General features: G+C 42.3%; 1 protein-coding gene across 1 annotated transcript in view; it reads right to left on the bottom strand.

Annotated features, from left to right (window-relative positions):
• LOC138284757 (uromodulin-like) overlaps positions 1–14,118 on the bottom strand; it is a 184,872-nt gene that overhangs the window by 91,454 nt on the left and 79,300 nt on the right. Inside the window, exon 5 of the mRNA XM_069223894.1 lies at positions 688–914. Within this exon, the coding sequence (XP_069079995.1) occupies positions 688–914 (227 nt within the window). The remainder of the gene's footprint in view (positions 1–687; positions 915–14,118) is intronic.

Genomic DNA, 14,118 nt, shown 5'->3' with positions numbered 1-14,118 from the left:
CCAAGGATTATGATGATGCTTTTTTGTCCTGACATATTTACCGATAGTTAATAATATCAGGACAGATTTTTCCGTTTACACAGTGTTTCTGTGGCTCGGACAGGTAAGCAGTTATTGCTTTAGGAACATCAACGAATGCGTCTGATAGGTAGATGTGGTACTTTTTGTTGCAGATGAATACTCTTGTCCATTGTGGTATTGTTAAAGTAAATTACATTTTCGAGTGCCACTTCCCAACTGTCTCTAAACCACATATTTTTGTGAAAGTGTGCTTTACAATGCATAATTTGCTTCATTTCAGAAACCTATATACCTTTAGAAAAAGAGGTGGGGTGAGCATTATTTCCATCCATGCTGTGTAATGGTACCTTCCGAACATTGGGCCACTTTTATCTGGTTCTGTTTCCGAGGATAAGGATTGTTGTTCTGCCACTAAATTGTAGTTCCAACATTCCATGTGCGATCACTGCTTTCCCATACCACAGTCGCCCCATTAATTACAGTATTTGATTTTTATAGTCATCATCTAGCAGCTGCTAGATTCAAAAGGGTCTGTTGCTGTAATATTTCTTGGCTGAAGATCTGAGTACTAGTTAGTATTCTTTCTCTGAGCTCTCTTGATTTTAACAATATCAAATAAATATATTGACATTTATAGAACAATGCAGATCGTGTGATCTTTCTTACCGTTCTCTCGTTTCCGCACCATCCTGTCAGTGGTATGGCTTGAGCTTTGACCATACTTGCATTTGCCACAACCTCCGGATAAGACGTGTCTCTGCAATACACCTCAGAATCATTTGCAAAATGCATGCCTGTGATGTTATAGTTGAACCGCGTCAGCAGGCACTTTTTGAGAGACACGGTCATTGCTGAACCTGCACATTCAATAGTGGGGACGATCTCACTGCGATCTGCAACAAAACAGAGCCAGCTTATTATTTTTTAATAACATATTATATTGGTAATTATAAAACATACACAGGTCAACTTCAGTAAGATCAATATGGGGGTGGCGAGGGGGTGAGCTTCTGATTTCCCAACAATCACGTTGGCACATAATGTTGAAACACAAAAGGATGATGGATGGAATGCTGAACAATGCAAACATTCACCCCCAGTCACAGATCTGGGTTTAATCAATCATTCTTTTGCTCACCATGCCACCCCAGTTTGGACCCAGCCCTGTGCAAATCAGTCTTGACCCGGTTCCCCACGGGAACAGTCCAACCCTAAATGCCAGGCCAGGTACCTCCTGGACCGGAAACAAGCATCCTGGAACTGGTATCAGGGTATCACCCTTCATCAGCCAGGCTAGCTTGAATCCAGTGGCAGAGCTAGCAAGGGAATCACGTCTGGGCATACCCTTCCCACTCAGGGCAAATTTAGCAACACAAAAAGATGATGGATGGAATGCTGAACAATGCAAACATTCACCCCCAATCTCAGATCTGGGTTCAACCCATTGTTCTTTTGCTCACCATGCCACCCCAGTTTGGACCAAGCCATATGCAAATCAGCTTGACCCTGTTCCCAACTGAATCAGTCTAGTCCGAACTGCCAGGCCAGGTCCTCCCTGGACTGGAAACAAGCATCCTGGGACCGGTTTCAGGGTATCACCCTTCAACAGCCAAACTACCTTGAATCCAGTGGTATAGCGAGCAAGGGACCCAGGTCTGGGCATACCATTCCCACGTAGGGCAACTTTAGCAACGCAAAAGGATGATCGGTGGAATGCTAAACAATGCAAACATTCACCCCAGACACAGACCTGGGTTTGATTGATCATTCTTTTGCTCACCATGCCACCCCAGTTTGACCCAGCCATAAGCAAATCAGTCTTAACCCAGCTCTGGCAGGCCAGATCCTCCCTGGACTGGAAACAAGCATCCTGGGACCAGTTTCAGGGTATCACCCTTTATCAGCCAGGCTAGCTTGAATCCAGTGGCACAGCGAGCAAGAGACCCACATCTAGGCAGACTGTTCCCACTTAGGACAACTTTAGGAACACAAAAGAATGATGGATGAAAAGCTGAATGAATGTTGAAATACATTATACGACAAGCAGGGTGTAGAAGAGGGGCTTAAGGGGCAGCATGAAGGGAGAGAAATGCAAATTGGTAGGGGCACTAAGTGAGAGAAAGCAGGTATTTTGTGAAGTAGCCAACATTTTTTAAGTGTCCCCAAACAGTGAGCGTTTTTGTTTGTGTGTGTAAAATTCCTGTGAAATCCACCAGACACCTCACCATACCCGACTAAAAACCACTGTACCCAACTATTTATCACAAGATACATATTTTATCAGGTGTAACCCTGAACTAGGCCCGTGGTCAACTCAGGCAAAAATAAAAGAAAGAAGTGATGCCCAATCCGGCTGCCTCCATTCCCCTCATCCCTTAGTCTCTCCCCTCAACCCTGACCTCGGATACAGGGTTCCATATTCGGGCCAGGTTACAGTCCCACACAAGAGCCTCATGCGCTATGGAGTCCATTCCAGCTGACCGATTCTCTGTCACTACTGCATCATCACCGTGCATGACCCACCCCAGGTGCTAAAGTAACTGTCACAGTTCCCACTCCATACCAACCCACAGACCAACCAACCACACTCTCTCAGTCTTCTTGGGGCATCCCATCCCTCGTACACCAACTTCTCCCTGACACAACACACGTACATCTCCAAGGTCAAGTCTCACAGCTGCAGGCTCGCCACGCTCCCCCATCTACGTGTAAGTTCACTTTTCGCCAGCAGAAAGTCAGGATTTCCGAAAATCTTCTGATGGGATGTAAGACCAGGGGCTCCCCACATCCCCAGCAACATCAACGAGGCATGGCACTCTATGAGAAGTCCAATGGCTTCTTAAAGACCAGGTTCGCACCCTCCTCCCAAAATGTGTGGATTTTGGGGCAGTCCCACAGAAAAAAGCTGATTAATGATCGAATGCAGGTACTGGTTATTTAAAACTGCGTCTGGTCAGCCGGGCACATCATATTCAAGATGGGCGCAAACATGGAAACACAACAATCACAAACGCAGATTGATTTTCCTGGTTTGTCATTTCAACATACTTGCAGTGAGTACAGCTTTTAATTGAGAGGCTGGCTTCTACGCATGCTGCCCATTACAACCATTGCCCCTAAATATGGGACAATGAAGTCAGAGGTCGAAGAGAGTGGGAACTATTAGGGACAGAGTTCCATTACGTTTATTATTGCTGTCGGGGAATCTATTTTTATTTTAAAGTTGGCATGCGTTGTGACCACAGAACTACATGAAAAATATAGAATAGACTCATTCTCTGCCACCTCAGTACCTAGACCCTCCCTCTGGTACAGTTCATCCTTACGGCGAGGAGGACGCTTCTTTACTTGGCAGTGATTAAGGGAACAGTGGAGGTCTGGGGTGGGTAAATGAAGTGTAGCAGCAACACCTCAAAAAAAAGAAGAATGAAGAGAATAGCGAAAAGAATGATAGTAAAGTAATGAGAGGGAGTAGTGAAAGGCAGAGGAAGGCAAAGAAAGCTGACAATTTAAGGAGGGGTAACGGAGGGAAGAGAAAACAAAAAGGACAAAGGGGGGAACTGAGTGAAATGTGAATTACAAAAGGAGGAAGGATGTGAGGAGATGTGAATAGGAGGAGGGAGGCAATGTAGAAAAGGCATGGAGAAATGATTAAGGAAAGTGAATGGATTAAGGAAGATAGTAATAGTAGAGAATGAGGAGAAAGTAGAAGGATAGATAGACTGGTGAATGGGGATGCATGGGGATATGTCAGGTTGAGGAGTGGAAGGGACAATTGTATGAAGATATGAAAGGTACGGGTTGGTGGAACTGAGGAATTGTGCAGAGGTACATAAAAACTGTGAGATTCAGTGAAGCTCTGCCACTAGACAGAAAATATATAACTTGCGCTGCAGTTTAGCACCAGTAGTGCTTGCAAAGATGAAAAAGCAGCTCAATTGGCACCATGCTTTATACAAAAGCTGTGACCATTTGAGTTGATCTACTCAAGTGGTTGCAACTGTACTCGAGTCGCAGCTCTCTGACTGTGACCACTCATGATTTCCTGTGATCACCCACGTTAAAAAAAATCACGACAGGGGACACAAAAGGTTGCTGACGCTCTTCAGCTTTCATTTTCTAGAGCCTCACTGGAGAACTATTCCGATATACTGCAATTGGTGAAATTTGGCCAGAACTCCATGTTAAAGAGTAGCACAGAGTGGCAAAGACTCGGCCAATTCCATCATTCCTCCCACACCTAATTAAAGGTGAGAAAACAAATCAGGCAACTTAAGCCTGTAGCCATGAAACACTGTCATGCACCCTTTGACAGACAGACAGGAAATCAAAGGCAGCATATGGCCCAGAAACGGTTAGGAATGAGATGCTCCACAAAACCTACTAAACTGTTAGTCTGGTTCCTCCAGTGTCCACACGCCCCTGAAAAGCAGTCTGCATCATTATCCACACCAGTCATTAGGCAAGATATGGCTGGTGCAGCCAGCCGCTTCCTTTAAATTGCGGTATACTGGAAGGTCTCCAACATTTTTCTTAGGTCGGTACAACTATTGAGAGTGAAAGGAGAGGTTTCATTCATTCTAGCCAGTGCTTCAATGGCAAAAAAAGTTACTTTTCATGCATTAATGCATAAATTAAAAAAACGACTAAAACCTAGGTATTGTGTACTGTATTTTAATCAAATACGCGCTTTTATTGCTTCAAGCACAACTACACTCCTTGCAATACAAAGTATCAAAACTCATAATTACGATAATAAATCTATTTCGAAAAATGTTATCTCCACAATTGAAATTACTTTACATTTCAGGCACAATTTAAAAGCAAAGTCTCACTATTTATAAATTCCTGTGGCTGCCGTGTGTTAAAGTAGTGTTATTATCTTTGGCATTTGTTTAGCACACTCCTACTGGTGATGTGGCTTTGAAGCACTGCTGCTTCTACCTACAAAGGCATGCAGGGCAATCAGTGTATGATTGCTTAATTTACAGCACATTGAGAATAAGGTTTTGGTCAGTTACACCGAGAGGGGGGGCCCTTGCCAAGGCAGTGCTTGCTCTAATGAGCACAAGAACTAGAAGAGAAAGTGCTGGAAAAAGTGCTAGAAAATGTTTTTGAAGACACGCCAAGCAAAGTCTGGAGTCCAGTAGGAGACACTCTTAGGAACAATTACAGAGCTGTTAAAGTTCCAAGGAGGGGTTATGTTTATCAGTGTATGATGTTTGTGAGGTACAGGGATGTTCTCTAGCTGTGGCATGGTGGGAGGCGGTGGGAATATTTTGCTTCATGTCAGCATTAGTTGGAACTGGCACATGCTAAATGCCAGTACTGGGTATTGAACGCAAATTTCACACACATTTCCGATGGAAGCAAGAAGTGATTTCTACTACTTTGCAACTGGGACTTCGAAAGGTGTACCAGAGAGCGAAGACAATGCCCTTAAGAATTTCTGGCCTCAGGAACTAGTCCCCAACATTCTGTACATGAGAACAGAGGTCACTTGAGTGAAGGGGGAGAAGCAGTCTTGCCATAATATTCTGGGCAAAATAATTGTCTAGGCAGGAAATACTCAGATACACCTAGTTAAATAACATTGACATAACCCAAACGAAAGGGGACTAATGTGATGGAGTCCTGCACCATGTGAGGAAATCAAAGGAGAAGCAATGTTTGGTGTGAAGAATCCCAGATAAGTGAATGACTTCTTGAGAACTATGTTGATCTGAAACCCAAGGATACGCTTTACATCCAAGATGACTCCTACATGCTTTGCTGAAGATACTGGACCGGGTGGTATGATCAACTCAGCAGACCCGCACCTAAAATGAGCACCACTTGAATGACAAAGACCCACAGGCCACAGGTCATCCATTTGAGAATAGCGACGAGATGTTTTTGAAACACTGGGCAGTCAATGCACTCTTGAGGTTCTAGTTTGTGGGTTATCTACAAGTCAAAAGCAGAATTACAGTAGGTTAGGCACATTAATTTATTTAGAGAGGACAAGGGTCAATTAAATATTAAATAATGCCACAGCAATGACAGAGCCTTGCAGAAAGCTAAAGAAATAAGATGCAGAAAAGAGTAGGAAGAATGAGTTGAGATTATGTGGACATGATTTGAAATGAAATAGGACATCTAGCCACAGGCATTGTTGAGGGCTTCAGTAGTTTGAAGCTGTAGGACGAGACCAGGGTGCAGAATAGTGTTAAAGGAAACTTACAAATCTTTTAGGTATTAGCCCCAACCCTATCTGTTTCTAAGGCCATACAATGATGAGAAATATGTCCCATGGCAAGTGCAAAATGTAACTTTATCATACACTTGAAGGTCATGTGTCTAAAAGGTCACAATCTTCATCGTACATTATCATGTTTATGAAAATGTTACCCTTTTTTATAGAAAGATGCAAGCAACCTAAAGAAAACCTAGGAAATCATAAAAAATAAGTTCAAAGGCACTTCCTAGTCGAAGGCCTTTTGAAAATCATCGAGTTCAATGCTCTGCCCCTTTGACTTTCGCACTAGACTATGTGCTTGTACATGGTTAATAAGACCAGGATCTATATCTATGTCAATCTGGTAGATCTTACAACACACCGGAGAACATCCAAGCGTTTCACAGGGCACCCATAAACCTATAAAACAGACATCATGTTTTTCGTAATGTTTTCTCAACTACTTTCATGTTAAATAGGGAAGGTTGGATAGGCAGTAGAAAACGCTCCATCCTTTATTAATCCATTGAATTAATAGCCGTTTCCTAGGTAATGATCCATTTCCCATTTTAGATGTTTCACAAAGACATTTTCATTGCCATAAAACCTACACATTAACCTTTAAATTCTGAATTACAGTGATCCCTTCACTTATAAATGTATGTGGTTGGGAGATAGTCGATGTTCTATCAGCCATCAAAGTGTTATTTATTTGGCATCATGTAGCTTGCCCTAGCACATCAATGAGTCACACTAGAACATTCTAGCCAAGCCCAGAAACAGAAAGAGCTTAACGTCTTTAAAGATGATTCCTATTTATGATTTTAATTTGCTGCTAATCGGTCTGTATGAAGACAGGTGACCGTGAGCCTGATAAGCTAAGTGTTCTAGGGTGAAATGAGGGACCAGAAACGACTCTAATGGGCCTATTCTCTTTGTTGGGATTCATTGATGAAGATATTAGTATTTTAGTTTGGTTTCCTATAATTTTTATTTATAGTGTTTGTCTTTTTCTCTGTCCATCGAAATGTGTTTATTTAAGCCACTGGACTGATTATTTTGTGAGTTATAATATTTTTTCATTTGTTTTTGGTGCTACTTAACATAACACCTTAATGAATGTAATGTGCTACTGTGGATGAAATTACCACAGTCAGGAAATGCAAAGTGGGAACAAAACTCTCTTCTGTACGTAAAGCAAAATCATCGTCAACTCTCCTAGATAATTTGCTAACAGCATTGATGGCTTAATTCAGGAGGCCAAGAACTTGTTAGATGCAAATGCTGCAAACTATCTATAGAACTACATTCAGACACATTAGTAAGATTGATTGAGTGGACTCACAAATTTAACACAAAGAAAGGCACAACCCCCAAAAAATATACTTGGTACAAATTACTAAGGTAACTTACACCCTTGGGTGAGTTTACACTTTTGATTACGCTCACTACTTTTCGGTATACACAAACACAGAGTGTGAGATACTACTAAAGAAAAAAACAGTAGTAAGTGCAGCATTGCACATAGCCAACCACTGCAAAACGTAATGCATACAAGGAGCAACCCACAATGGATATTGGGCCTGATTCCCAATGATAACATTCACTTTTGAGGAAGTTTACACTTTTGAGTAACTGTATTACATTTCAGTATTCACAAACAAAGAGTGTAAGTTACTACTAAAGACAAAGCAAAAGTAAGTTTGACACTACACATTACCAACCAATAGTACTGCAAAACTCTCACATAAAAAATTATGGAGGTAGGGGCATAAAATGAATTGTATACATCACTTTTAGTATTAATACCCATTTTTTTTCTTTCGTGGAAACTTATGTTTTCAATTAAACTTCAGAAAAATAAATGTAATTTAATATATTTCCATTTATTAGAGTTTAAATTCCAAACGTATCTAATAGGGCTGTACCATTTTTTTGTTCTTCATTTAAAATAAGTATCTACAACAAATGTACATTAATATTTAACATGAAAGATGGCAGGATCACTGCTTGGAGGATAAATGGTACAATGTCCCAGACTGGGGACATCAGTTGTGAACCCTCCAATGAAAGTTAACAGATTTGCAAGATGGTAGTAGGTGAAATAATGCCAACTGTGTGGTCCGCTGGAAAATGAGGAAGGCCATGATGTCCAGGGCTATTCACTAGACTTCATTCCTTGCCTTATCAGCGCAGAGTTTCTGATACCCTTGGAAGTTGAAAGGGCACACTTGATAACACAATGCCGACCAGGCACATTCAACCACTCCCAGCCGATCATAATGCGTCTCCTGCTTCATGCACAAACTAGACAGATTCTACGGTTGGCTTGACAACATGGCCACTCTGACTACAATGGGGGCTCTTTAGCTTTGTCTGCAGATGTTTCACATGGTACACGTGTTCCATATAAAGTTATTTTCTCTTTGTCCTATCCTGAAACAGAAAGGGATTCCTTATGGACTCTTAAAACCAGCTAAAATGATTTCGACCATTAATGGATCAACACAAGAGTTCTCCTGGAGGAATTTCTGGACACACCTGACCACATACCTAAGAAGACGTTGGTGTCCCTCCCTACAGAAAATACTGAAGGACCTTCTCACACTTTGGAACGGCCAGCACACTTCAGGATAATATGCATCAGGAATCAAGAGGCTCCGGACACTCACTGAAAGATGTTCTGCCCACAACAAACAACACACTGTCAGAGTGAGGGCTTAACCAAGGTCCTCCCTCAAGCCCTAGATGTCTTAACCACCATCTCTTACCAGCTGTGTCCGTGCCTTGCCTACATTCGAACTTCGAATCCTCATGCATCAACAGTCACTCCCCTCCCATATCCCCCAGTTCATACATGTTGGTATTGAATGAGGCATTGGCATCAACAGGGCTTGCTCACCCTTATAAAATATTCAACAGGTAGCAAATGACACCATATCCTTTCCACTGGGCGATCTTATTGCCCCTTGATCACATTGTTCTTAGCTTAAGAACGTGAACCTTTCCAAATAGTTCCCGTGTCTACCTCTGTTCCTCTTCACTGGGTGTCGACCCATTCAGCACCTGCCTTCTCCCCTTGATCATATTCAGTGCCCTGTGGTCTCCCTTGAGGAGGGACAATGGCAAGTCACATGATTAAACCCCTATCTCTGTGGCCCTTCATTATCTACAGCATCTCTGGCTATGTGCGAAGCAAGAAAATTCTGAAATGTCGAGGTTTTCAAAATCTGGACATTGCGCTTCTAGAGGAAACACACATGTACACTGTGGAAACAGACAGGCTGAAGAGTGACTGGGTAGGAGTGGTGATCACTGCTTCAAACATTGGGCCACCTATTGCCGCGATCTGCTTCCTCATCACTACAGTAAGGGAAGGTATGCAATTCTTTTTTATCAGTGCTTTGCAGCAATGTTGTGAAAAACTTCGATTGATCCACAGGGTCATTATGTGTTCTCAAATCTCAGGTTCCAATCTCAAGTGTGTGTGGTGGGCTCTATCTATGCGCCACCTGGGGGAAAAGGACTTTGCCTCCAAACTCAGCTTGAAAGCAATTGGTGACCGAGTGCTCATAGTGAGAGGGGACTGGAAACTCATCCCAGACCCCATATTGGACGACTTTGGCTGCCTGGATCCAAGACATGACACCCAGCGTGCTACCCTCCATAACTGACTAGTTGCTCACAGACCAGTAGACCCCTGGAGACTCACCCACCTGACAGACAGGGACTATAGTTCCTTTTCGTGCTCTCATAACAGAATCCTGCATTAACTACTTACTCAGTACCTCCATCCTCCTGGAGGTTGCCTCCTGATCAATAGAAGTTCAACATGTTTTAACCATACACCAATTTTTCAAAAACTTGATTAACAACTACAAACTCCTTGGGACATGATCTGGAGAAAAGACACTCAGATCTAAACCCCCAGAGGAAAAACAGAAATTGTCAAGTTATCTTCAAGTCTATGTGGAGCACAGCGAGGGCTCTGCAACCTCCCCACAAGTCCTGTGGGCTGTGGGTAAAGCATTTGTGAGGGCCCTGATGATTCAGGACTCAACAGCAGCCAGTAAACAGAAGCTGCAATGTAAACTTGCCTGAAAGGAAGAAATCAGGGATCTGACTCGTACATACCCGTGCAGTCCTACAACAGTGAATCTTCATATACTCACAGCCAAAAAATACAAACTCAATTCACCTCTAAACTTCTGCCATTGACAAGTCCCTCCAGAACCTCTGGAGTCACCATTATGAATGAGTAGAAAAAGCAGACAGATGATCTAACATTTTTCACCAACCAACGGGCTCCATGGAGCAAAGCTTTATCCTCCGTACTCAAGTTCACCTCCCCAAGAAGATTCTACATGGCCTCAAACTTACTATTGCGCCCTCATCTGTGTACAGTGCTGCAATCACCATTACCATTTACAATAACAGCACTGTAGTTTTCAAATCCTCTAATCACCATCTGGAGCTCTTTGACGATCTCTTGTCCTACATTAAAGATAAGATAGGCAAATATTTAACCCCCACCCACTCACCCCCACTCCCAACTACCATCGTACTCAGTGATCACCACATCCCATCCACTCCATCCCTCACCTTATCCCACCACTCTCCTGTGCCTTCTACCCATTCTCCCACCCATGGCATCATTACACCCAGATTGCTCCCTCCACTCTCTCGCGAGAGAGCGATGACCCTAACCAAAGTTGCTACATCACTGCAGTACTGAACATTACCTCCTCACATGAGAGTGCTGACCCCTCCACAAGTCACTATCTCCCCATCAACTCCTCTCTCCAATATATAGGCAAACCGAATATCAATGTTGGTCCTTGAAGTGACAGCCACGACTCTTTTCATGATCATGTCTAAAATTGTGAAGCCGTTTCACAAATTCCCACTTTTTTTAGATAAAACAAGATCCGTCCACAATAATGCACTCCCCAGTCAGGATCTAAATCAGACTCACCACACTTCATCCACTCTCCAAATCCCCTTCCACCAAATCCCCAAGCCATACAGCATTGCTCAGTCATTGACCAACTACCGATCTCCATATCCTAGGGCCACTTGAAACTGTTAATATACCCACAAGGTTTCACACATCTCCTCCAAATCAGTTCAGCAGTACTTCCACCCTCTGGTCACTGCTCAACGAGCTAAAATCAAAATTACAACTGATGAAGGCTGAAATCCAGAACCTACTACTGGAGCATAAGGGTGTGAATCAAAAAAAGCATTACTGGAATCAGAACACTCCCATCCTCAAACAACCTATTGCCGACAGCCTTGCTAACACTAGGGACCCTCTATTTAAATGGAGCTTTAAACCAAATCTAGACCTCTCCTCTCAACCCAGCAGATTGCCTAGTCACTTGTCTAACAACAACATCCTCTCCCTTCTTCCCTCCAACAACCACACACCTATTAAGCACACTATTCTTGTGGGAAAAAATGAGACAGTTATCGCTCACCCACATATGGATCCTTATCTCGTTTTTAGGCCTATTACTAAATCTAACCTCAAACTAGTCCCCATATCTCATTCATCCAAAAGTGTTATGAAAACTAACCTAAAATTAATTTTACTCAATTGCCAGCCTGTAGTGAAACATCCTGACAATATTGCTGACCTTATCCTTACTCTTAACCTGGAGCTCCTACTACTCACTGAAAGATGGCTTAGTGAAACCTTGTCCCCCATACTAGACATTCTAGTCCCTCCCAGCCGTGATATCATTTTTATGGACCATTCAGGCCATCTTGGTGGTGTCACTGCCTATATCCATCCGACCAATCTCTCAATTAAACAAACTCACTCAATCAGTGTCCTCCTGCAGATATCTGGGGATAAATTTTCAATTAAAAACAGCACATTTTGTACTCTGCACATGATTTATCACCCTCCTGGTGATAACGACACATTCATCAAACAAATCATGGAAGTCATCTCTACCAACAATGGATCACAAAACAATCAGATTTTCTTTGACAATTTCAGTATCCATTGGAATGACACAAATGACCTTTGGAGAATAGCTTTGAATCCTTCCATTACAACCTCAACTTGGTTCAAGTCTGAAACAGCCTGATGCATAATAAAGGAGCCACATTTGACCTAATATTAGCAAAAGATAAGACCATCCAAATTGAAGCTATCCTACTATGTGATTGGACAGACCACCATTACATCATGCTCATCATGGCAGAAAGGATAGTTATCTCCAAAGGTCAAACAGTCAAAAGCCAAACGCTGGGTCAGAGATACCAGAAATAACCACTCACATTATCTGGTCTCAGTAACATTTTATCTCCAGCCACTAACATCTCAGACACACAAGAACTCACTGACATTATATCAACTCTGTGTCCGACATCATGGATGCCAGTGCTCCCAAACAACTAAAAAGGGTCCAGATCAAAAAATGTAACCCATGGTTTGATAGCAGCCTTAATGAAAAACATTGTTCACTAGATTATCTCCATGTCCAACTAACCTCAAACTACTAAGACAAAAACAGGAAAGCCTACAACAGGTGTATCAGAAGCTCAAAAGCATTACTCTTCAAACAACAACTTCAATAGGCCACAAACCATGCCAAACAATTGTTTGAAATTGTCAGAAATTGAACAAGTAGGAAATGTAACCCCTTTTCTTCTGAGAATTTAACTCCACCCAATTGCAATGTATTTGCTTCCTTCTTTATTGAGAAAACTAGGATAATTGACAATGATCTCCAAATTTCTGTGAAGCTCTTATCTCCACCTCACTCCCCCATATTTCAGGGACAGTGCCCTGAAAGCCCCTCCCTTAAACCAACAAACACTGCTTCCTGGTCCATCTTTAAGACTTGATGAATATGATATCACAAAACTATTATCTTCTCTGAAACACTATAACCACTTCAACTACCGCTTACCCTCCAAACTTCTCAACAAGATCAAACACAGCCTGCTCCTCTTATGGACTAGGATTGATTATCAATGCTTCTCTAACACAAGGCTTCATTCTAGATTGTTTAAAAAGTGGTCAGGGTACCCCTATATTACAAACGCCCAACACCAGAAAGTCAGATCCTATGAACTACACCAAACCTCCAATATCCCAACTCTGGCCAAGCGCCTGAAAAAATGCCTACATCGACAACTATGCAACCAATTAGAGCAATTCCAAATCTTTGACCAATGCCAATCTGGTTTCAGGCCCAGTAACAGTACCATAACTGGGCTGGTCCATATTGCCGATGATGCCCTGAGATTTCTCGACCAGAATGATTCCTCCTTATTAATCATGCTTGATCTGTCAGCTGTGTTTGACATGATTAAACATCCGAACTTCATGAACCTCCTAGAATGCAGGATGAGTCTCTCCTGTACTGTGTTCAAAGTGTTCTCCTAATTCCTATACAACAGATCTCAAAGAGTTATGATCAATCACAATCTGTCCAATCAGGACGCCACTCACAATTGGCATCCCTCTAGGCTTTTCACTCTTCCTCACCCTATTCAACCTGCTCATAGACCCCTTGACTGAAATCCTCCAACTCATTAACATCTCATACCATATGTATGCTGATGATGCTCAACTCTACATGAAAAATGTCTCTCCAGAAGACATCACCACCCTCAACAACACACTAACAAGCACTCAACATTGACTGACTTGTAACCACCTCAAACTGAACTTTCTGAAAAATGTATTCCTCCTAATCTCTCCAACCAACCACACTTTTAATATCAAAGATTGGCTGTCACACCTAACAGCCTTGAACTGTACCCCACACATCATAATCTCATCAAAATCTCTAGGAATAATCTTGGACAATCCCCTTTCTAAGCATGATCACATCAGCATGGGTGCCAACGACCAAATG

Source organism: Pleurodeles waltl, chromosome 3_1, assembly GCF_031143425.1.
Source record: "Pleurodeles waltl isolate 20211129_DDA chromosome 3_1, aPleWal1.hap1.20221129, whole genome shotgun sequence".
Lineage (NCBI taxonomy): Eukaryota > Metazoa > Chordata > Amphibia > Caudata > Salamandridae > Pleurodeles > Pleurodeles waltl.
Note: the sequence above shows the minus strand (reverse complement) of the source record. Positions and strands in the feature narration are given on the sequence as shown.